General features: G+C 36.1%; 1 protein-coding gene and 2 non-coding genes across 3 annotated transcripts; all 3 read right to left on the minus strand.

Moving 5' to 3' along the window:
• Window positions 1-11,875: 11,875 nt before the first annotated feature.
• Window positions 11,876-12,373, minus strand: LOC146945938 (uncharacterized). The gene has a single exon (XM_085748121.1). It carries the CDS (start codon window positions 12,371-12,373, stop codon window positions 11,876-11,878), a length of 498 nt encoding a protein of 165 aa, XP_085604247.1.
• Window positions 12,374-19,973: 7,600 nt separating this feature from the next.
• Window positions 19,974-20,080, minus strand: LOC146945939 (small nucleolar RNA R71). Its single transcript, XR_015029454.1, has one exon. It is a non-coding gene; the product is annotated as a small nucleolar RNA R71 (small nucleolar RNA).
• Window positions 20,081-21,966: 1,886 nt separating this feature from the next.
• On the minus strand, window positions 21,967-22,073 carry LOC146945940 (small nucleolar RNA R71). The gene has a single exon (XR_015029476.1). It is a non-coding gene; the product is annotated as a small nucleolar RNA R71 (small nucleolar RNA).
• Between the last annotated feature and the right edge of the window lie 2,862 nt (window positions 22,074-24,935).

Genomic DNA, 24,935 nt, shown 5'->3' on the forward strand with positions numbered 1-24,935 from the left:
AACTTCTCAATATCCCACTTCAAACCCATGATACTTGATTATCCTTTGACCTTTGCCCCACGGTGGGCGCCAATTGTTGCGGATTCGATGAGAAAACACACCAATAACAAACTTGATGTGTGGAGCAAGGGATAATTAAGCAACCAAAATCAAAGTGTATGGAACAATTATAAACACAAGCCAAAAGTTGAAAACAACAGCGAAAGAAAAGGAAGAGAGAACACAAAAGAATCTGTTTACCCAGTTCGGTCCAAATTGACCTAGTCTGGGGGAGAGAGCAGCCCTCCGTTCCACTATATAATGAGTAACGTTACAAAGAGGTATTGAGTTACAAGAATCAGTCTCCCTCCTAATTCTACCCAAATCCCAGCCTCTTCCCGTAACCAAGAGACTCAATCCTAATAGTGTTTCCCAATGTGAATCAACCTTCAAACTATAGTTTGTTGCCAAGAGACAAACTCTATACAAACCCTAGTTTGATTTCTAAACCTTTGTTTCAGCCCCATCTATCTCCAGGTTTACACTGATACAATGCCTACATTTATAGTAAAAGTAACTCCCATAAAATTGTACCAAATCTGGCCCAAAAAATACGTTTCTGAAAAATAACAGCACGTAAAATCGGGCCCCGATTTTCCAAATCGGGGGCTGATTTTTCCAGCACCAACAGCTTCCAACATGCATCCAAAATCGGGCCTCGATTTTGCAAATTGGGCGCCGATTTTTCCAGTTCCTGTAAACATGAATTTTGGCCTCCAAACTCCAATTTTGAGTCACTTTCACAACAATCTCCACCCTGACTCCAAATTAGTGATGATGCCAATATAACATCAACACCATGCTTCTCTTTCCCTTGCTTCCCACTACACCAAGTAGCTCCACAAGTGTACACCCTAACCTCTTCAACCATAGGAATGCCTTCCGCCCCTTTGAAGATCCTTGTGTCCAAACTACTCAAGGAATTTTAGGTAGTTCCACAAGTACACACCTTAACCTCTTCAGCCATCGGAATGTCTTCTGCCTTCTCGAAGATCCTTGTATCCAAACTACACTAGGAATTTCAGGTAGTTCTACAAGACTACACCATACCTCTTCAATACGAAACATCTCCCGCTTCCTTGAAGATCACCTTGCATCCAATCACCCTTGGACTTTTAGGGTAATTCCACAAGCCGTGCTATACATTCTTCAACCTCCGGAATGCTTTCCGTCTTCATGAAGAAATCCCTTGCTCACCACTAGAGCATAGCACCCAAGGTCCTCCATAGTCGTACCACTTCCGGTGTGTTCAACTCCACCTAAAGCTGAGCTTCCAACCTCTCAACTAGCAAATGAGTACATCCCACTATGTCTTCCACCTTGAAACTCCACCTCAACGGGTAGATCATGAGTATTCTTACCACCACCTCTCCAGGCTGATCGTGAGTATTCTTACCACTGCGTCTCCAGGCTGATGTTGAGTGTTTAACGTCTCTCCAGACGTTCACCGCTCCACTAGGCATCACTCTCAAGGTGAGACACATCACCTTCTTCATCCTCTAAACAACACACCATGAAAGCACCTGCATCCTCATAACCCTCAGAGACAATTTGTGCGGAATTACCATTAATCTGCGGATAATCCTTCTTGAAGTGACCCATCTTGTTACACTTAAAGCACTTAAACTTTGGCTTGTTACTACTCTTTCCCCGGTCACCTCTACTTCCACCATTCCCTCTTGAAACACTTAGGCCTTCCCCGTTTTCATCAACTATCAAATCCTTCGACTTAGTCAACTCCTTGGTTCTCAAAGCCGCTTGAACTTCTTCCAAGGTAACAGTGCCTTCTTTTCCATAGAGCATGATATCTTTAAATGATTCAAAAGATCTAGGTGGAGCACACAACAAGAGTATAACTTTATCTTCATCCTCAAGATTCACCTCAATGTTCTCCAAGTCATCAAGGATTTTGTTGAACTCCGCAAGTTGCTCCATGATGGCCTTTGACTCCACCATCTTGAATGAGTAGAGTTGTTGCTTTAGGAATTGCCGATGAGCCAAAGACTTTGTCATATACAAAGATTCCAACTTTTCCCACATCGATGCCGCGGTTGGTTCCTTTGCTACTTCTCTCAAAACTTTATCTTCGAGGCACAAGACAATGGCACTCCTGGCCTTGTCCACCATCTCGGTCTTCTCCGCTCGTGACATGGTGACCGGTAACGAACCTTCACCCTTCAAAGCACTTTTGTTGTATTAACACCGCTTCCATCTTTACCTTCCATAACCCAAAATCGTTATCGCCGGTAAACTTCTCAATATCCCACTTCGAACCCATGATACTTGATTATCCTTTGACCTTTGCCTCACGGTAGGCACCAAGGGATAATTAAGCAACCAAAATCAAAGTGTATGGAACAATTATAAACACAAGCCAAAAGTTAAAAATAACAGCGAAAGAATAGGAAGAGAGAACACAAAAGAAAATTTACCCAGTTCGGTCCAAATTGACCTAGTCTGGGGGAGAGAGCAGCCCTCCGTTCCACTATATAATAAGTAACGTTACAAAGAGGTAATGAGTTACAAGAATCAGTCTCCCGCCTAATTCTACCCAAATCCCAGCCTCTTCCCGTAACCAAGAGACTCAATCCTAATAGTGTTTCCCAAGGTGAATCAACCTTCAAACTTTAGTTTGTTGCCAAGAGACAAACTCAATACAAACCCTAGTTTGATTTCTAAACATTTGTTTCAGCCCCCTCTATCTCCAGTTTACACTGATACAATGCCTATATTTATAGTAAAAGTAACTCCCATAAAATTGTACCAAATCTGGCCCAAAAAATACGTTTCTAAAAAATAACAACGCGCAAAATCGGGCCCTGATTTTCCAAATCGGGCGCAGATTTTTCCAGCACCAACAGCTTCCAACATGCGTCCAAAATCGGGCCCCGATTTTGCAAATCGGGCGCCGATTTTTCCAGTTCCAGCAAACATGAATTTTGGCCTCCAAACTCCAATTTTGAGTCACTTTCACAACAAACTTCTTAAAACTCCTTTCACTTATAAGAAGAAAAAAAACGCAGACAATCATAAGTAGGCATGAAAACCAAAAGATTTTAGTTATTACTCTAATTAAATTCCACCTATGTCCACATGCCAAAAAAACGTATCATATACATCGAATGAATTTGAACTATAAAAGCCAAAATTGAAAGTGGAATTATGTATATCAAGGTGACTGTCTATTTCTCAATAACTTTCCTATTCTTTCTCTTACCCGTTTTGCATAATTGCATCTCAAGATTTGGCATTGTTTTCTCCGTTATCAACCACCTACTATGAGTCTATGATGTTCCTTCCAACACCAAAGTCTAGGATGGCGTTTATGATCTCATCTAGAAATATTGTATTGGCAAGATTGTGTCAGTATATAACCAACACTAATCTCAAATTCCTTTTATACTCATCATGTGGCATTTGATAATTTGCTTCATAATCTCTTGGCTTGAATTAATCAAACAGTTCAGCCCTAATTTTTTCTTAGATATAATATTTGTTAGTCTATATTTTTTAACTTTCTATTTTTTTCTTTCTTTTATTCCTTAATGTGGATATGACAACATTAAGGAATTCTATATTTTTGAATTAATTTGGATTTTATTTTTTCATGTGAATCAGGGGAAGAGGATAAACGAGACACTTCTATTTTCAGTTTTGTTGCGTCCTTTTACTACTCGAGAAGTCAATGAGAAATGGCAGCTCATGTAAGGTATATGTTTTTAATCATAACTAATATTTGTTAAATAAATAAATAAATATATTTAATTTTGTATTATGTTAAACCAAAAACTATTCTTACATTGTGAATTACTTTAGTCATTGAAGATTAATTGTTTGCATGTGCATTAGCTTTGATGTATATCCGTGTTAGTTTGTTTAACATATGTGGTTGATTTTTGCTTCTCATAATTATTATTATAATGTTCAAAGTTTGATTTGCTTACTTTCATGATTTACAAAGGCATGACTATGTAGATATTGATGTATGATTTGTACTCTATTTCATTTAGAGGGAATAGATGACCAAGCTAGCTCTGTAAAGTAATGGTTTTCCCCTTCAAAATGATTTTGACTTTTGAGGTGGCTTGGCTATATACGTCATTCATGGTTTCTCTATGGTGAAATATTCATCTATGTTTCAAAGGTACTCCCCTTCAATTCAAATTTTACGTTCTTTCTGTTTTACATGTATTTTTGTTGCAGCTACAATAATTAGTTTTTCAATAGACACTCTTGCTTGGATTGAGTGTGTTTTTTTTTTTTTTTTTTAAGAAGCTAAACTAACCCCCTCAAATTGGCACTAAAGAGAATCGAACCTGAGACCTTGAGGAGGAGCACACTCCAAGGTTCCAAGAGGATTGAGTGTTGTTAATATCTTAGTCATGAGATTATCGTCCATTGAACCAAATAAATTGATATACTAAATAATTCTTTATAAGTTATCTGATGAAGCAAATTGTAGGAGCTAAATTAATAGAAAATTTCCTTCTTCATAGTAGGAATAAATAATAGTACTCCAATCAATGAATAAAGTAAAAAAAAAAAAAAAAAAAAAAAGAAGATCAAAATTGCAATGTTGATTGTGATTTTTATATTTGGACATGATTGTTGCAATTAAACATACTCTTATTATGTCTTTTGAATATAATCCTTATGGCCTTTTAAACTTCGTACCATTGTTCCCATAAAAAAAAAAAAAAAAACGTCATACCATTGTTTCGATTATATACTTACGTTGTTTGTTGTCTCGAATATGTCTTTTGAATTTAGAAAGCTTAAATTTTTCTTAAGTACAATCATGATGTAGTGACATTTTTAGAGAAAGTTCTATGTGACATCTTTAGAAAAAAGTATCACTCTCTTTTATATTATCTAATTTTAATTTAGAATTGTGATTATTTGGAACTGTTTGAAAACTAATAAAAGCATTCTTATCTTAAAATAATATTTTTTTTTTGAAAGAAAAAAATAATAGTTTTATATTCTCAATATAATAGTGCTATAGAGCGAAACATAATAATAAAATTAAAAATGCAAAAATAACATATATATTAGAAAACATAAACTTTACCATGAAAAGGAAAACACAAAAACAACAACAAAATGATAAGAAGGAAAATCAAACCACTAACTAAAAAAATTCAAACTAATAAAAGTCGGAGTAGCATTCCATGTAGCGGAGGTTTGTTTGTTAACTTCAAAAGGCGCTAATTTATCAACAAAAAAATTGTCATTTTAATAAATATGAGAGACCTTAAATAAGATATAGGAAAAGAAAAGTAAGCAGTCACGTTGTATAATTTTCAAGGACATCATCAAAAAATAAAAAAGACAAAACCATCGAAGATTAATCATATGGAAATCAGAGCTTATTTCAACTTTTCTTATAAACGATATTGACAACAAACATGACTGCACCATTGTGATCCCAAAAAAGTAACACTCTAATATCATTACACTTTTAGGATAAACTATAATATCTATATTTAAAATTATAAAATACCATAAGATTCACCAAAAACTATATTCATCGTCATTAAAATATTTACATAAACCTATTATATAAATCAATACAAATTCTCATATTTTTAAACAACACTCATATTTTAATATAAATCAATATCAAAAATAAAAATATCACCACATTTCAAAATATTATAAATCATTAAATTTTATATAATTATACTTATCTCAAATTTTTATTTTCCCATTTGTAAAAATATTCCAAACACTAATTTAATCAAACCCGTGCAACGCACCGGGTTATATACCTAGTATCCTCTTAAATGAGAGTTAAAATCCTAAGAATAATTTTGTGTTAAATAAATCAAACACAAACTCAAACTCAAGCAAATGTACTTCGACCATAAGGTGGCAAACAACCTTTGTATTAAAGAGAAGTTTGAAAATACAGGTAAACAATTGATTCCTTAACAAAGCATGAGCTATAAATTGTGAGAAGACTATACTAGAAAGTACAACAAACAACTTGTAAAATTACATGATGTCATCTACTCTATGATATAAGATGTCTACTGTCTTAACGACTGCATGTACAATCTCACAGATCTTTGTACTATTCCAATGGTTTTTTTCTCTCAAGGACTATATCTCTAGCACAATATAAAGAACATAACTCAAAATGTGAAGTTAGAACAATCCAACGAATATAAGAAATAAGGAAATCCAACTAATATAAGGAATAAGGAAGACCACAAAGGAGGGATAATTAAAGAGAACATAATTATAAAATAAATTTTATACACTTGGTAAGATAACTGTTGATAGGAATATCAATGGAACACGTTATGTGACTATAATAAGTACTTTCTTTAGACGAGAGAGAAGAAGTAAATAAAATCAAAAGGCATGTTCAATATTCACAAAAATATATTCACAAGAATATCCACTTAAATGAAATGAGAGTTAGAATCCTAATAATGATTTTGTGTTAAATCAAACATAAACTCAAAATAATCACTACAAGAAACTGACATATATCTCTGGAGGTTTATAGTGACCGTTCTAGAAACTGTAGGTATAGAAAAGCTATACCCACGGAAAAAGCAATCACCGTAGCTATAGAAATGAAAAACAAAACAAAAGAGCACCCAATGAAAAGTTTTCCTGAAATTAAATAACTTGCAATTGAAGTAAAATAGTTCTTGATAGCGGCGCTATAATCTTCCCCGCAAAAGTTCTGAATATTTTCCCTAAAAAAAATTCTAAATATTTGCCCCCAAATTCAACCACAATATTTTTCCCACACAAAGATTATTCACAGAATCCCAAATCTGAAACCTGAAATCTCCAAATCGAACGCTTCACCTCCAGAAATTCAAATCTTGAAACCTTAATCATGACCGAAATCATGTTAAGATGACTCGCCTAAATCATTTCTCTCCTCACAAATTCTGACTCGCATCATCGATTCGTGAATTGGATTGCTCTTTTTGTGTTCCATTTGCATTCCAGTTCTTTCTAGTTTGTTTATGCTCTTTCCAGTTCTCTATTTGTTCTTTATTCACAAATTGTTGGTACATTTTGATTTCTATTTTGTTTTCTTCAATTTTTCTTCGAATTTTAATTTTCGATTCATTTTAGTAATTGTTTTGTGTCAATTTTGCTTCAAATTTTGATTATTGATTCATTTTAGCAATTGTTCAATTTTTGGGTTCATCTTGAGTAACTATCTCTATACGGTTAAAACAATATCCTTTGTGTTCTTCTTGACGCCAGGATAGAATTGTTTCTTGTTCAATGATATGGAAGACCAAAATAATGAATGATTAATGTAATGGAAGGGACAATATTTTTATACATAATGTTCTATGTGGTAGTTTTTCCGCTGTTGCAAGCATTTCTCAATGGATGCATCTATTAACGAATAGGCTAACAAGGGTAGTGCACGAGCTCTTCTTCTCATCGTACGTAGTCTTCTTGTTGTTACTCGAGTTTATATTAGATTTAGAACTTGATTGAAAACAATTTCAATTATAATACTCTTATGTTGTCATTTTTATTTATTTTATAATTTCACATGCTTGTAAGATTTGGCCTTAGTTTTTAATATAATTGAAGTTTGATTTCTTTGTTTCATAAATTCATTGTATTATTTTTTAATGAAATTTTAATTTAAAAATAAATAAATATAAGGAAGAAAATTTGCACCAGTAGGTAAGACATTTTATCGGTTCCTAATAAGCTCTTTACCTAAAGCCACAATCCATAGGTAAAACATTTTATCATATCTCAATAAGCTCAGTACCTGCGGTCAAAATCCGTAGGTACAACCACTCCGATTGCCAGAGTTCCATCACTATAGGATATAGCGACGGAAAAATCCATAGGCATATCATATATATTGACCACGAAAAAGACAGCCCTAAGTATCGGTATTGTGTGCTATACCTACGGCTAAATGACCTTTATCTACGGTTTTCTGCTAATGTCAAGTATATATGTGGCATTAAAAGGAATCTAAAGGGAACATGTTAGTACCCCATTTAAATATGACAGACTTATTTTTCCAATAATAGAAAATGACAAGGACTTATGTCCCATCTCAAAAAATGATAGATTATTAGTTGTAATGATTATTTTTTTAGTTAGGATTATGGTTAGTTATGACTTTCTACCCATTTGACCAAAGTGTCAGTTTGCAAACAAAAAAAGATTGATCGGTGACACAACTTGAATATGCTAAAGTAATCAGATGCTTGATGTATGCCTTGACTTGTACTAGATCTGACATAGCATATGTTGTGGGAAAATCAAGTCAGTATATTAGCAATCCAAGTAAAGAACACTAGCACGCTATGAAACGAGTATTAAAATACTTGAAGAGAACAATGAACTATTGTTTAACATATAGTGGAGACCCTTCTATTTTGGAATGATACACAGATGCTAGTTTGGTAACATATGTTGAAGATCATACTTCCACAAGTGGATGGATCTTCAACCTTGATGGAGGTGCAGTTTCTTAGGATTCAAAGAAATACACATGCATTCCCGACTCCACCATGGCTGCCGAATTTATTGCATAAGAGGCAGAATGGCTAAGAAATTTATTGTATGAGATACCATTTTGGCAAAAGCTAATGGCGCCAATATCCATACATTGTGATAGTAAATCCACACTATCAAAAGCTTATAGCCAAGTTTATAATGGGTCAAGGCATATTGGTTTAAGACATAGCTATGTAAGAGACTTTATTTCTAATGAAGTAATATCCATCATGTTCGTAAGACCAAAGAAGAATATTGCAGATCCTTTGACTAAAGGTATGACAAGGGATATGAAGGTGAGAAAAACACAAGAAGGGGGGGTTGAATTGTGTTTTAAAATTTTCTTCGTTCCTCCTAAAACTGAAACACTGGTCAGAAGCTAAATGAGACAGCTTCTCATGTGATGTTCAGAATCTAAATGCAGCGGATAAAAACAGAGAGAGAGAAGAAGAAAGACACAAAGCAATTATACTGGTTCCTTCCACAATCCGGAAGTAGTCCAGTCCCCCTTGCACTTCCAAGGAGATTTCACTATAATGTAATATCTGATTACAATTGCTCAAGCACACAACAAGAGACTTCCTTTGCTCAAGCACACTTTGCAAGAGTCTTCCTATGCTCAAGAACACAATCAAGAGACTTCTATGCTCAAGCACAACTGCAAGAGACTTCCTAAACAAACAAGATTACACAGAAAATTGTTTGAGATTGAACACTTGATATACAATCAGAGGTGCTCACAATACAAATCAGATACAGACTCTATGAAATTCTAGCGCACTTGTTTTAATATGTTCTGTCAGATGTTATAACGTTTGCGATGTTCCGATTAATGTTTCAACATCAAGTGATAAATAGAAAATAAAACAAGAAAATAAAGTGCAGAAAAATAAAGAACACAGGAAGTTTGTTGACCCAGTTCAGCACAACACGCTTACATCTGGGGGCTACCAAGCCAGGAAGGAAATTCACTAGTGTAGTCCTTATTCAATAGCTCTCATCAAACTCCTCGTTTACACTATATGACCTAGGACCTACCCGTATAGACTTCAACCTAGGAACTCCTAGATCTGAGATCCCATCTCACTATCCTAATGGTCAGTCACTGCCCCAGTGACCTATCAGACCTCAAACACAACAAAATAGAAGTTACCTTCCAACACAAACAACCAAACCTTGTTTCACAACTTCGGTTTGATGCACAAGAGTATCAATACTCACAAAATCAGTCCTAAACAAGTATCATAGGCGACACAAGAAAGGCACACAGTTAAGATTCTAGACTTGCATCACAAACGATACAAGAACAAAATACATGAAGACTCAAACCCTAAAAATCTAAACTTTTTAGTATGACGGCTTGAATGAGAAATTAGGTCTTGAAGTCTTCTTTTTATACTGAAGCAGCTTGGGCTAAATAAATCATTGGGCTTCAGTAAACTTGCAGATCGGTTCAGCAAACCTGCAAAACAGAATCAAAAACAAATATGGAAATTCCTAACATGTCGGAACCTATTTAGAAACATTCCAGATCATAAAAAATATTTCCTAAAATAAAATATCTATTTTAGAAATATTCCACAGCTGATTCTGATAAGATATGCGCGTTACTTGGTCAGTAAGTAAAGGAAATATGGTTTCCTTAAACGATAAAATACGCGCGTACAGATAAGGCAGAAACTCAGGCACACTGAACCGTGCCAGGATGTTGGAACATTATATCCAACATCTTACTGAGTTGCCTAACCACATGCTGGAACATTGGTTCCAACTTACAGATCAAGGATATTTGTTGTAGCAACAATGCAGCCAATACAAATACCCAACACTCTAAGACTTAAGAATTTCTAGAATAAGACTTTGAGAGACAGAAATTCTAAGTGAATGCAGAAAAATTTCAGCAGAGGTTTAACACTTGTAAAAATGTTGAGAGTATTTCGTTCAGCATTGCCAAAACTCTAAGTCTTCACTCCTTTATATAGAGGGTTTGAAAGAGACGTTGCGAAATTGCCAGCACACCAAAAGAGTCGTTGTTGAAGCTTGATCTTTCACCAATGATCTTTTGCCTGATTTGGTTGTTGTCCTATGAAGAACCAATTTGAAATCCATTCCTAATCCAAAGGAACATCTTTGCAGGCATAACTGTTTTCTGGAGCTGTTTTCTTGTCTTGTAGCGTCGACACAAAACAGAGTAGTGGAGAAGGTGGTTGTACAGTTCGTACATAGTACAATGTCAACGCTCTTTGAAGATAAGCTTCCAATGCCTTCAAATCTTCACCAAAATGACCGTTACAACGTTCCACTAGTCTTCTGCATTACTTTCGAATCCAATAGACAGCTTTTGAAGTGTTGATTCTTGAATCTTCAGCTTGTGGTGATTATCAGCTTCTGATGGAGTCGCTTCTGAACTACTTGCTTCTAATGAACTTCAGCTTCTGATGATTTTCAGTTTCTGATGACTTTCAGCTTCTGTTGACGTCATCATTCTTCAGGAGCACTTCTCTTATGATGCTTTAAAGCTCCCTTTTCTTTGTTGATCCCTTTTCTGTACACTTGAACAAATATTAGCTAGTCCAATTGATAATTTTTAATACCTTGTTATCATCAAAACTCTTTAAGGTTCATTGTTAAACACATTGTTAAACACATTTTCCAGATACAGCTTAAGACCTCTAGCTTTCTCAGCTGATTGCAGATTCTTCAAAAATCTTCTAACAGTAGCAGCTTTGATCTTGATACATTTCTTGCCCACAGCTTCTATCAGGTCAGAAGCTCTTCTCTTCAAAGATGCCCATTCTTCCTCAAAGACAACAAGCAAAGAAGGCATGCTTCTAAGATGAACCAGGATTTCAGGATTGTTTTCTTGAAGAATGGAAGGAAAATTCTTCAGAGGTTCTGACTCAGTTGTGGTCCTTTCCATCCACTTGTCATCGACAAGAAGTTTGTCAATGATCCTCACAGCATACAGAGACTTGCTGTGTAAGATCCGGTCAGAAGTGGTAACTGTGAAACAACTATCAAAAGCTTGTTTGTATCTCCTCAGAGTCTCCAACAGCTTTCCTTGGTGGAAGATTTTAGACAGAAGCCTTCCAGAAGGTACTTGCTTCTTTTTCTTGTTGATACCTTCTTTGATAGCCCAACACAGATGGTGCATGATGTATCTTGGAAGATTAATCCTTTGAAAAGTAGCCATTGTGTACAAGGCTAGTTGATGATCATGAATAGGTTGGTCAGACCCTCATCCTCCTTGAAAAAAGCAATTGATGCAAAACTTTAGGAGCAGTCTGTGACAATCCTCCATTTCCACAGTCCTAGCCTTCGGGTTTCATTTCAAAAACAATCTTGTGTAACATTCCAACATGATATCATCCTTGCTGACATCCCACTTAAAGTATCCTTTTGAAGATACTCTGCAGGCTTCAGCAATAACTCCTTCCGTGATGGTTACTGGAATACCCATCACCACTGACCTAATCTCCATTCCTTCAAAAGGTTTCAAACCCATTTCTTCTCTAGTCTTCCCTTTCTGACTAGAATCTCTATCCACAGTCAATTTCTCTTCTAACTTTGCAGCTTCCATGTCGTAGACTTCAGCCCTTAACCAAAAGTCCTTTACCAGATTCTCATATGTTGGTCCATTCAACATACAGAAATAACCATGTAACTTCTGAGGTTTAACGAAAGCCTCCATGTTCACCTCGTATCTCTCTAGAGAAGTGAAGCCAAAAGGTGTTTCCTTTTGAATAATCAAAGATTCTGCTGGAATAGACATGGTCTTTGGTTTGATAACTAACCCCGATTCTGGAGCACCTTGTTGTTGCATGTTTGAAGTAGATTCTGGAACGTCTCATTGCGAGCTTGATGATGCCATTTATGATGATGATGATGATTTAGGGTTCTAAGTTTGAAGATTGCGCTTACTTCGCAAGAACAGGTTTGAAAGATGAAGTGTTTGTTGTGAAGTGAGTAGTGTGTGAATTTGACAATGTGTTAAAAGTAAAAATGATTGCAATTCAGAAAAACAACAAACAAACATAACATTAATGACAATTGGGGGCGCGTGAAAGTACTTTCAAAGCTATAAATCATCATTGCCCTTTTGAGTTATACACCAATACAAATAAGCCACGTAAGAAGTACTCAGAGAAACTACCAAGTTAGTGGGCCAGGAGTTACCATAAAAAGTAACTTCCAACGTTTCCACTAGCTCTACTATTCAGAAGCACAAAATCCAGTTTCTGGACTTTAGATGCTGACGTCATCATCAGAAGCACATTTTCCTCAGAACGTCAATAAAGAGCTTTTGATGGACGACAACTTCTGAATTGACTTCAGAACCAAAAATCATATTCAGGAGCAAGCAAGCTTTAATCAAACACGTAATGCATGTTCAAATTTTTCTTTATAAAATCAAATCTTTCAATAGTTAAAGGCTTAGTAAATATATCACCCCATTGATTCTCAGTATCAATGAATTGTATATCTAAAACTCCAACATAGTCTCTGGTAAAATGGTGTTTGATTTCAATATGCTTAGATCTTGAATGCAAAATTGGATTTTTAGACAAACAAATAGCAGCAGTATTATCACAATATATGGGAATACTGTTAGCAATTATCTGATAGTCTTCCAACTGATGTTTCATCCAAAGTAATTGTGTACAACAACTTGCAGCTGAGATGTATTCTGCTTCTGCTGTAGACATAGCAATGATTGCTTGTCTTTTGCTAGCCCAGGATATCAGATTATCACCCAGAAATTGACAATTGCCACTGGTTGACTTTCTTTCAATCCTATCACCAGCATAGTCAGCGTCACAGAATCCAACTAGCTTATAATCTAAGGATTTCTTATAAAGGAGTCCAAGATTAGTTGTTCCCTTCAAATACCTGAAGATTCTCTTGACAGCAGTCATATGAGATTCTCTAGGATCTGATTGGAATCTTGCACACAAGCATACACTGAATAAAATATCTGGCCTAGATGCAGTGAGGTATAACAAGGAACCAATCATATCTTTGTACAACTTCTGATCTACTTTTGCATCTTCATCTTCTTTGCTTAGTATGCATATATGATGCATTGGAGTGTTCATTACTTTACAATCTTCAAGCTTGAACTTCTTCAGAAGCTCCTTTGTGTATTTTGTTTGATGAACATAAACTCCATCTTTACATTGATTGATTTGAATGCCCAGGAAGAATTTTAGCTCTCCCATCATGCACATTTCATATTCATCATGCATTAACTTAGAGAATTCCTTGCAAAGAGATGCATTAGTAGAACCAAATATTATATCATCAACATATATTTGCACAACAAGAATATCTTTCTCAAGAGTCCTTATGAAGAGTGTAGTATCAACCTGTCCTCTTTTAAAATCATTTTTTATTAAGAAATTACAAGCTCTGGGAGCTTGTTTCAAGCCATATAGTGATTTCTTCAGTTTAAAAACATGATCAGGATAATTAATATCCTCAAAACCAGGAGGTTGCTTGACATACACTTCTTCTTCTGTGACACCATTAAGAAATGCACTCTTGACATCCATTTGATATAATATTATGTCATGATTAACTGCATAGGAAAGAAGTAACCTGATTTCTTCCAATCTTGCAACTGGAGCAAATGTTTCAGTTTAATCAATGCCTTCTTGTTGACTGTAACCTTGTGCAACAAGTCTTGCTTTGTTTCTTGTTACTTCTCCTTGCTCATTCAACTTGTTTCTGAATACCCATTTTGTTCCAATAATGTTCTTATGCTGAGGTTTGGGTACCAGATCCCACACATCATTTCTTTGAAATTGATTTAACTCTTCTTGCATAGCTAATATCCATCCTTCATCTGAAAGTGCTTCATCAACTGTTGTAGGTTCAATCATTGATATCAGTCCAATCATTGAATCTTCTTTTCTGAAGTACGATCTTGTTCATCTAGGACTATCTTTGTTTCCAACGATTAGATTCTCAAGATGTGAAGACTTGTGCTTGAATGTGTTTTTGGGAGGATCTGCTTGATGTGAGCCATCTTGTGCTTCATCAGAAGCAGCTTCATCTTGAGCTTCTGATGTGGGTTCAGCTTCTGGACTATCTTCAGATTCAGCTATCTGATCAGCTTCTGGAGTATCTTCAGGAACCTGTATCTTTGCAAAACTTTCATCTTGCTTTGAAGTTTTATCTTTAAGCTCTTTGTCATCAAATTTAACGTGCATAGATTTTACAACACAGAGTGTTTCTGAATTATACACTTTTTATGCCTTTGACCTTTTAGAGTAACCTAAGAAGATTCCTCTTTGGGCCTTGGCATCAAATTTATTTAGGTAGAGCTTATTATTTAGAATGTAACATGTACATCCAAATTGATGAAAGTAAGAGATATTGGGTTTTCTTCCTTTAAAGAGTTCATATGCTGTTTTCTCCAAGATAGGTCTGATATAGATCCTGTTTTGGACATAACATGTTGTATTCACTGCTTCTGCCCAAAAATGTTTTGCTAAATTGTTTTCATGGATCATGGTTCTGGCCATTTCTTGTAAAGTTATATTCTTTCTCTCTACAACCTCATTTTGTTGTGGAGTTCTAGGAGAAGAAAATTCATGGACAATTCCATGTTTTTCACAAAAAAGCTTCAAATGGCTCATTTTCAAACTCTCCACCATGATCACTTCTGACTTTTAAAATCTTTGATTCTTTTTCAGATTGAATTTGAGTGCAGAAACTACTGAATACATCACAAGCAACATCTTTACTCTTCAGGAATTTTACCCAAGTTCATCTGCTATAATCATTAACAATGACTAATCCATATTTACTTCCATATAAGGATGCAGTACTGACTGGTCCAAATAAATCAATATGGAGTAGTTCTAAGGGTCTGGAGGTTGAAACAATGTCTTTAGTTTTAAAAGATGATTTCACAATTTTCCCTTTCTGGCATGCACCACAGAGTGCATCTGAATGATAGTCAATATCAGGTAGCCCTTTGACAAGTTGTAACTTACTAAGCTTAGAGATAAATCTCCAGTTAGCATATCCCAACCTTCTGTGCCACATCCATTTCTTATCATTCACTGACAGAAGGCAAATCACCTTCTGGTCAACCAGTTCAGAGAAATTGATTTTGTAGACATTTTCTATCCTCTTTCCCTTGAACACAATGTATTTGTCTTCCTTGTTGATTACAATACAATTGGCTTTCTCAAATAACACATCATAACCATTATCACAAAATTGGATAATGCTCAAAAGGTTATGTTCAAGACCATCTACCAACCATACATTATTAATTGAGGTAGAGGAATTACCAATAGTTCCTGTACCGATGATCTTGCCAGACTGGTTGCCTCCAAACTTCACATTTCCTCCCTTTTCATTGTTAGGATGAGGAACATGGACTTCTTTCCTGTCATGTGTCTTGAGCAACCGCTGTCTACGTACCATGATTTTTGTTTCTCCTTTGCTCTTAGACATACCTACAATATTGACATTTCCAGATTTAGGTACCCATTGTCTTATGGGTCCTCTCAGGTTAGTACTAGAAGTTTTACTCTTCACTTATTATACCTTGTGTTGTGAGTTTGATTGCTTCTGATTAACCATCACCTTAGGTTTAACAACCTTTGGTTTTGGTACTTCTGGAGCAGTCACTGTTCTCTTCTGAAACTTAGACTTTAGAACCTCAGATTTTAGTTTTACTAGACTCTGAGGAACAGGTTTTGATCTTTTTAGGATCCTGATCTTTAAAGTCTTAGAATCAGTGTTGATTATAGCCTTTTTCTTAGAGTTCTTTGGCTTTGAAGTAATCTTAGCCTTAGAGCCAGAAGCTTCAGGTTCTGATTGAACAACAGTTTCTAACTCAGGTACAAAGAAGGTTTTCAATCCTTCCTTGATGCATTCACAACATGTTTTGAGACTGATTTCATTAGGTTTCCCTCCTAAAAATCCAATCCCTTTGCCATTGTTTCTGTAAATGCTGTAAATCATTGAAGCAACTCTACTTCTGTCAATACCAGACATGATAAAATATTCAAGAGCAATTTCATGGTTGCTTAAAGGTTTTTCATTACACTTTTCTTGTAGCTTCTGACACAAGAACCTGAGCTTATCTTCATAAGTTTTACAAATGAAATCAAAGCCCCTAAGTCCTTCTTCAGAAGCTTTCAGATTCAATAGAGTTGATTTTTGTTGTTTCACTAAATCAACATATTTTTCTTTTAAATCCTTCAACTCATTGGTTCTTACTTCAAAATGTGTAAGAAGTTCCTTAAGTGACTCAACATGTTCAACTCTAGGAATCTTAGAATATACCTTGTTTTCATCTTCAGAGTCTGATTCTGATCCAGCTTCTGAAGTTACTGTAGCTACTAAACCATCAACTATCTTTGCACCTTCATCATCTTCCTCTTTATTAGATCTGGATTCATTTTCCAAATCATCCCAGGTTGCCATTAAACTCTTCTTAATCTGCTTCTTGAATTTGTTTGGTTTGAAAGTTGACTTGTCCTTTGACTTCTCTTTCTGAAGATCAGGGCAATCAGCAATGAAATGTCCATGCTTCTTACAGTTGAAGCAACCCTTCTGATCTTCTTTCTTTGAGCTTCTGAAACTACTCCTCTTGGTCAGAAACTTTCTATTCTTCCTGGCCAGATACTACAGTCTGTTGAAGAGCAAAGCCATCTCAGTAGCATCTTCTTCAGAGTCTGAACCAGATGGTTCTTCTTCTTCAGATTCAACTACTTTGAGAGCTTTTGATGACTTGCCTTTGGATGGAAGAGCTGTTGATTTACTCTTCTTAGTAGACTCATGTTCATTAAGACTTAACTCATGAACTTTGAGAGAACTAACAAGATCTTCAACACTTAAAGTGTTTAAATCTTTAGTTTCCTCAATGGCAGTCACCTTTGGTCTCCATCTAGCAGGCAAACTTCTGAGTATCTTTCTCACATGGTCAGAAGCAACATAACTCTTCGTTAGTATTTGCAATCCAGAGACTAGAGTCTGAAACCTTGAGTACATCTCCTCAATGGTTTCAACATCCTTCATCTTGAACAACTCATACTGATGAACCAACAAAAGAGCTTTTGCTTCCTTGACCTTCTTGCTGCCTTCATAGTTAGAACAGAGAGAAGCAAAGATAGCTTTAGCAGTGGATTTGTCACTTATCTTCATGTACTCTGCTTTAGGTATAGAAGTGGCAAGAGCTCCTCTGATAATATGATGCTTCTTGTAAAGTTTCTTCAATTCAGGCATATGTTTCTTTCTATCAACAGCAGTTCCTTCTTCATTAAGAACCAAGTCACCAACACCATCTTCAAGTATATCCTAAAGTTCTTAATCTAAACTCATGATATAACTGTAGAAGTTGGTTTTCCACCAAGAAAATTCTTCAGCATCTCCATTGAACTTAGAAAACTTTCCTACACTGGATTTCTTACTGTCACTATAATCATATGCGACAGTATGATGACTAGTGTGACCAGGTCCACTAGGAATAGGAATAGGAGATTCACCAGACATCGGGGATGAGAAATAGAACCCCATCCCCATCCCCAACGGGTTCGGGTATCCCCGCCCCATCCCCGTCCCCACATTGAATAATATTTTTTAATAAAAAATATAAGTTTTTTGCAACCCATAGTGAAATATTGTAATGCATTATCCAACAATATGTTCACTTTAGCATTTTTTAGACCGATTGATTTAGTTGCTCCTTTAAATATCAATGGTAGCTTTTATAACACAGCAATTATCAAACAAAATAACATGACATATCAACATAAAATAGTTTTATGCATTTGGGACGGGTTTGGGTATGGGTTTGGGGTGGGTACCTATATACCTGTTACCCGTCCCATACCCGTGTTTTGAAATCGGGGAAAACCCAAACCCATACCCAAACCCAGTCAAAACGGGGAAAACCCGTCAAATTGGGTTTGGTTCGGGTGGGTAACCACGGGTATGGGTTTTGTTGCCATGCCTACCAGACATGTTTTTCTCAAATCTTTCTCTGTTACACTGTTAAGTGTTAAGACAACAGACCAAGCCTCTAGATACTAATTGAAGGTGAGAAAAACACAAGAAGGGGGGGTTGAATTGTGTTTTAAAATTTTCTTCGTTCCTCCTAAAACTGAAACACTGGTCAGAAGCTAAATGAGACAGCTTCTGATGTGATGTTCAGAATCTAAATGCAGCGGATAAAAACAGATAGAGAGAGAAGAAGAAAGACACAAAGCAATTATACTAGTTCCTTTCACAATCTAGAAGTAATCCAGTCCCCCTTGCACTTCCAAGGAGATTTCACTATAATGTAATATCTGATTACAATTGCTCAAGCACACAACAAGAGACTTCCTTTGCTCAAGCACACTTTGTAAGAGTCTTCCTATGCTCAAGCACACAATCAAGAGACTTCTATGCTCAAGCACAACTGCAAGAGACTTCCTAAAAAAACAAGATTACACAAAAAATTGTTTGAGATTGAACACTTAATATACAATTAGAGGTGCTCACAATACAAATCAGATACAGACTCTAAGACTTAAGAATTTCTAAAATAAGACTTTGAGAGACAGAAATTCTAAGTGAATGCAGAACAATTTCAGCAGAGGTTTGACACTTGTAAAAATGTTGAGAGTATTTCGTTCAGCATTGCCAAAACTCTAAGTCTTCACTCCTTTATATAGAGGGTGTGAAAGAGACGTTGTGAAATTGTGATGAGTCATAATTTAGTCTATTTTAATGCATTATTTAGTATCGTTTTATTTAGATTTAGTTTTATTTTATTTTAATATTATTTCCTTTTTGAATGTTTTACTTCAAATTGCATTTTATTTTATTTCAGGAACGAATATATGATGGAAGGTGTCTTGGAGCAAAAGAAAGAAGTCTGGAGCAAATACAGTGCAAAAATACGAAGATACGGAGACAAAAATATGTCTCCTTGAAGTCAGAAGCTTGGCACGGTCCGTGCCAACATGTGGCAGGGCCGTGCCACCCTCCAGAGTCTCGTTTGCTGCTTTTTCTTCGGGCCCAAGTTACCCTGTTGTAGTTTTACTAATTAGCCCTTATAGTTGCTTCGATTTTAAGTCAATTGTAAAGCTATAAATAGAGTAGCTCTCCATCATAAACATTCATCTTTTGTTCTTGGAATAAAAGTTCACCTTTACTTTATTTTATTCTTCTTCTTCTTCTCTATGTCTACAATGAACGTTAGTGAGGATCAGAATCTTCATATTTCAACCTTTTTAAGACTCAGTGGAACCTTGAATGCAAACCAAGAGGCCGTAAGGCTGCACTACTTTCCTTTTTCCTTAGGAGGTAGGGCTAGTGCTTGGTTTCATTCAGTGGAATTTGGTTCTATCACTTCATGGCACCAAATGAGACAAACCTTTCTTTCCCGATTCTTTCCTCATTCTAAAACTGTTAAATTAAGGAATCAAATCACACAATTCACTCAAAAAGATGGAGAATCTCTTTACGATGCGTGGGAGCATTTCAAAGAAATGCTTAGACTTTGTCCCCATCATGGTTTAGAGAAGTGGATTATTATTCACACTTTTTATAATGGTATTTTGTATCCTGATGAGTCATAGATTAGTATATTTTAATGCTTTATTTAGTTTAGTTTTAAATAAGATTTGATTTGATTTTATTGCATTTTATTTCCTTTTAGAATATTTTACTTTAAATTGCTTTTTATTTTATTTTAGGAACGAATATATGGTGGAAGGTGTCTTGGAGCAAAAGAAAGAGGACTGGAGCAAATACAGTGCGAAAATACGAAGATATGGAACAAAAATATGTTCCCACCAAGTCAGAAGCTTGGCACGGCCAGTGCCAACATGTGGCACGGCCGTGCCACCTCCAGAAGTCTCTTTTGCTGCTTTTTCTTCGGGCCCAAGTTACCCTGTTGCAGCTTTACTGTTTTACCCTTTTAGTTGCTTAGTTTCTAAGTCGATTGTAAAGCTATAAATAGAGTAGCTCTCCACCATAAACATTCACCTTTTACTTTGTTTATTTCAAGTATTATTTCAATAAAAAGTATTTATTTCCTTTTTACTTTCTTTGCAATTTATTTTACTGTTTATCTCTCTTCTTCCCCATGTCTACGATGAACATGAGTGAGTAGACTTCTTCGTCTTGGGATTGTTGGGGAGTCTAATGACTCAATCCTAAACAAAACAAGCCTAAACCCTAATTTCTATGTAACCCTAATTTCTAATCTAGATTCACCGTCTTAACGTGGATTAACAATTATCAAACTGTGGAAGCGAAAACGGAGGGTTTGATAATCGTTAATCCATCATCCCAAACATCAATTCATAAAGCGAGAGCGGAGTCTTGATGTTGGAACAAGTGAATCTAGACGATAATTGCAAAACAGTGAAATAGTCTTTGCAATTATTGAGACAAAGAGTAGTTTCAATCCTCTATGCATCTTCTAGTAATCATGTCAGCGAAATAGGCTTGGTTGCTAGAAGTAAACTCTCACCGGACTTTCATCGGAAAGGTGAGGGGCTAAGGGAAACCGGTCTTTAGAAATTAATGTGTAAACCATGAAATTAGATGTTTAGGTCTTGTCTAGTGAAGGATTTGTCATTATGATGAACCAATGATCCCGAGGCCCTTTATTATTATTGTTATTTACTTTCAGCAATTAAACCCCCTTTTTGTAAACTTTTCTCTCTTCTAATCATTCTCTAAAAGTTAATTGAATTCACAACTCCCTAGCGGAACGATACTCTTCTTACTACTATTACTTCGATAGGCCGTGCACTTGCGGTTTGGCCCTATCAAGTTTTTGGCGCCGTTGCCGGGGAGTTGTTGTAATTTGATTAACTTTTTAATAGTGATTAGAGAAAAAAAATATTTTTCCTTATTTTATTTCTTTTTATATTTCTTAAAAAAAAAAATCTTTTGTTTTATTTTATCTTGTTTTATATTTATATTTCTTTCCAAAAAAAAAAAAATCTTTTCCTTTATTTTATCTTGTTTTATTTCTTTCTTTTTCTATTTCTTCTTTTGCCTTTAACTTCTTGGGAAAATAATAACGATATGACTAAGGAATGCACTCTCATAGAGTATGCAATCCCATCTTCAAATGAGTCATACGATGCTATTGTGTACCCAACGGTTGACGACAATTTTGAAATAGAACCTGCACTTATCGAGTTAGTGCAGCAAAATCAATTTTTTGGATCACCCACTGAGGATCCGAATTTTCATATTTCAACCTTTTTAAGACTCAGTGGAACCGTGAATGCAAACCAAGAGGTCGTAAGGCTGCACTACTTTCCTTTTTCCCTGGGGGGTAGAGCTAGTACTTGGTTTAATTCATTGGAAAATGGTTCTATCACTTCATGGCATCAAATGAAGCAAACTTTTCTCGCTCGATTCTTCCCCTATTCTAAAACAATTCAATTAAGGAATCAAATCACACAATTCACTCAAAAAGATGGAGAATCTCTTTACGATGTGTGGGAGCGTTTCAAAGAAATGCTTAGACTTTGTCCCCATCATGGTTTAAAGAACTGGCTTATTATTCACACTTTTTATAATGGTCTTTTGTATCCCACAAAAATTCATGTTGATGCAGCTGCAGGTGGAGCTCTGATGAACAAAACATACACAGAAGCATATGCTTTGATCGAGGACATGGCACAAAACAACTTTCAGTGGACCTACGGAAGGGACACCACTAATGTTGCTCCTTCACCCTCTCAGAGAGAGGTAGGTATGTATGAAAATTCTTCCCTTGATCATCTAGCTGCTAAGGTTGACACACTCACACAAAAATTTGATAAAATAAATAATAGTGCTGTCACACCTGCCCCTGTATCACCTCTTTGTGAAGTTTGTGGTGTATTTGGCCATATTGGCATTGATTGCCAACTAGGTAGTGTTGTTAGAAGTCATGAGCAAGTAAACTATGCTCAATATAATCAAGGGTTTAAAAACAATCAATTTATTTTTCAAACCCCTCAAAATGTTTTTGGACAACAAACAACACCACCTGGTTATGCAAACAACCAAGGAGTTCCTCAAAAATCCAGCTTGGAAATTTTACTAGAAAAATGTGTTATTGATCAATCCAAGCAGCTCCAAGAGCTTAAAAATCAAACTGAATTTTTGAAGGACTCTCTTGCCAAACATACATCGAACGTAGACTCCATAGTTACTCACAGTAAGGTGATAGAGACTCTGACTTCTCAAGTACCCCAACAGGTGGCTACTCCCTCTCAAACCTCCGAAGTCCTTCTAGGCCAAACCAAAACCAACACCAAAGACCATATAAGTGCCATTATTTTTAGGGATGGTAACCAATTCGAGGACCCCGGTTTGAAAATTCAGAACAATGAAGGAGACATAGGAAGTGATAAGCCTCAAAGTGAGAAAGCTATAAGAGAGAATGACAAGCCATTTGTTTCACCATCTCATGAGCCTAAAATTCCCTTAACACAAGAGTTTGCTAAATCCAAGTTAGATGAGAAGTTTAGAAATTTTATTGAAATACTTCCAAACAAATTGCCACCTAAACTTAAGGATCCAGAGAGATTTTCCATACCTTGTGTCATAGGATATAAAACATTTGAGAAAGCCATGTGTGATTTGGGAGAGAATGTTAGTTTGTTGCCATTATCCCTTAGTGAGAGATTGGGTATAGGATAGTTAAAACCACTTTCTAACCGTCAAGCTAGTGACTCTAAACAAGCGCTTCGTGGGAGGCAACCCACGCATTTAATTGCTTTTGTTTTGCTTGTTTTTGGTTGTTTTAAGTGTTTTGTAGGTAATTGTCCAAGTATGATTCAAGAAAAGTGAAAAATTTTGAAGCCCCCAGGACCAGAAGGTTGGCACGGCCCGTGCTAAGGCTGGCACGGCCGTGCCAGGTTTTTAAGGCAAATTTGGAGCATGAAGTCAGTAAGTTTGCACGGCCCGTGCCAAGGGTGGCACGGCCGTGCCCGACCTCTACACACCATATAACATAAAAAAAATTTCTTCCTTCTTCCTCATTCACAAACCACAACCGTCTTTCATCTTTCAAACTTCTCTCTAAACCTCCATAACCTTCAAACCTTCAAACCTTCATATCTCCCTCAAAACTTCACCAATTCACTCATTTCTTTCACCAATCAATCACAAACTTCATTCCAAACACAAACCACCCATCAAAAACATCTTTCATCCACTCAAACCCATAATTCACCAAACCCTAACCCAAAAACCACAAAATCTTAACCAATCTCCACATATCACAAACTTCATTCCAAACACAAACCACCCATCAAAAACATCTTTCATCCACTCAAACCCATAATTCACCAAACCCTAACCCAAAAACCACAAAATCTTAACCAATCTCCACATCTAAACCCATAAACCTCACTAGAACATCAACCCCAACCCTCAACCACCCTTTTCTACAAAATTCTTCACAAACCCTAACCTTCACCAAAATTCCATAATCAACCCAAGGTCAAAGGTCTAATGGCTTCAAGAAGAAATGGCAAGGAACCGACAACATCTTCCGGAGGACCTCCATCAAAGAAAAGGGCACCGGCAAAGAATCATGGCATCACCTTCAAGGATAACAACCAAAAAGAAAGGTATAAAGTCCTTATCACTAAACCTTTGCATCCTTGTAGGTACCCTCATTTTCATACTATGAATACCTTAGGGATTAGGGACAATGCTTTTGAATTGCTGAATAGATTAGGATGGGGTGAGATGATTAGTCCTATGAGGGGGTATGAAAATTTTACTTATGAGTTTTTAAGTTCTATCCAATTCAAGAAAGATAAGTTGAATTTAGATGACCCCGATCATAGAGTCTCCTTCCGGCTTTTGAATATTGATTACGAGATGTCCCTTGAAAACTTTTGCACTGAAATGGGCTTCACAAATGCGGGGTTCATCCATGACTCTTGGAATCAAGCTTTAAAGCCGGAAGACTATAACCCTGCTAGCTTTTGGACACGCATAACTGGTCTAGATCAATACGTTTCACGTTCAAACAAGGCTAGTAACATCCACAACCCAGTTCTTAGGTACCTTCAAAGGGTAATGGCTTGTACCATTTGGGGTAGGAAGGAAGTAGGAACATGTAGGACGGATGAAATCTTTATGCTTTGGGCTATGCTTCATAATTACCCGGTGAATACTTGTTTTTACATGCTTGACTACCTTGCCTCAATAGGAACTAAGCCTAATCTTGTAGCCGACATAGTAGTGGGGGGTGTTATCACATTCATTGCTAGTAAGTTTGAAGTGAGCGAGGAGGAAGGGATACATGAAATTCAGGGCAACAATAGGCTTAACATAGAGACTCTAATCTCTATGAAATTCATTACACATCATCCACCCATGCAATATGCCCTTAAAATCAATGT

The sequence above is a fragment of the Medicago sativa genome, chromosome 2 (assembly GCF_051527215.1).
Source record: "Medicago sativa cultivar Bolivia chromosome 2, Bolivia_mono, whole genome shotgun sequence".
Taxonomy (NCBI): domain Eukaryota; kingdom Viridiplantae; phylum Streptophyta; class Magnoliopsida; order Fabales; family Fabaceae; genus Medicago; species Medicago sativa.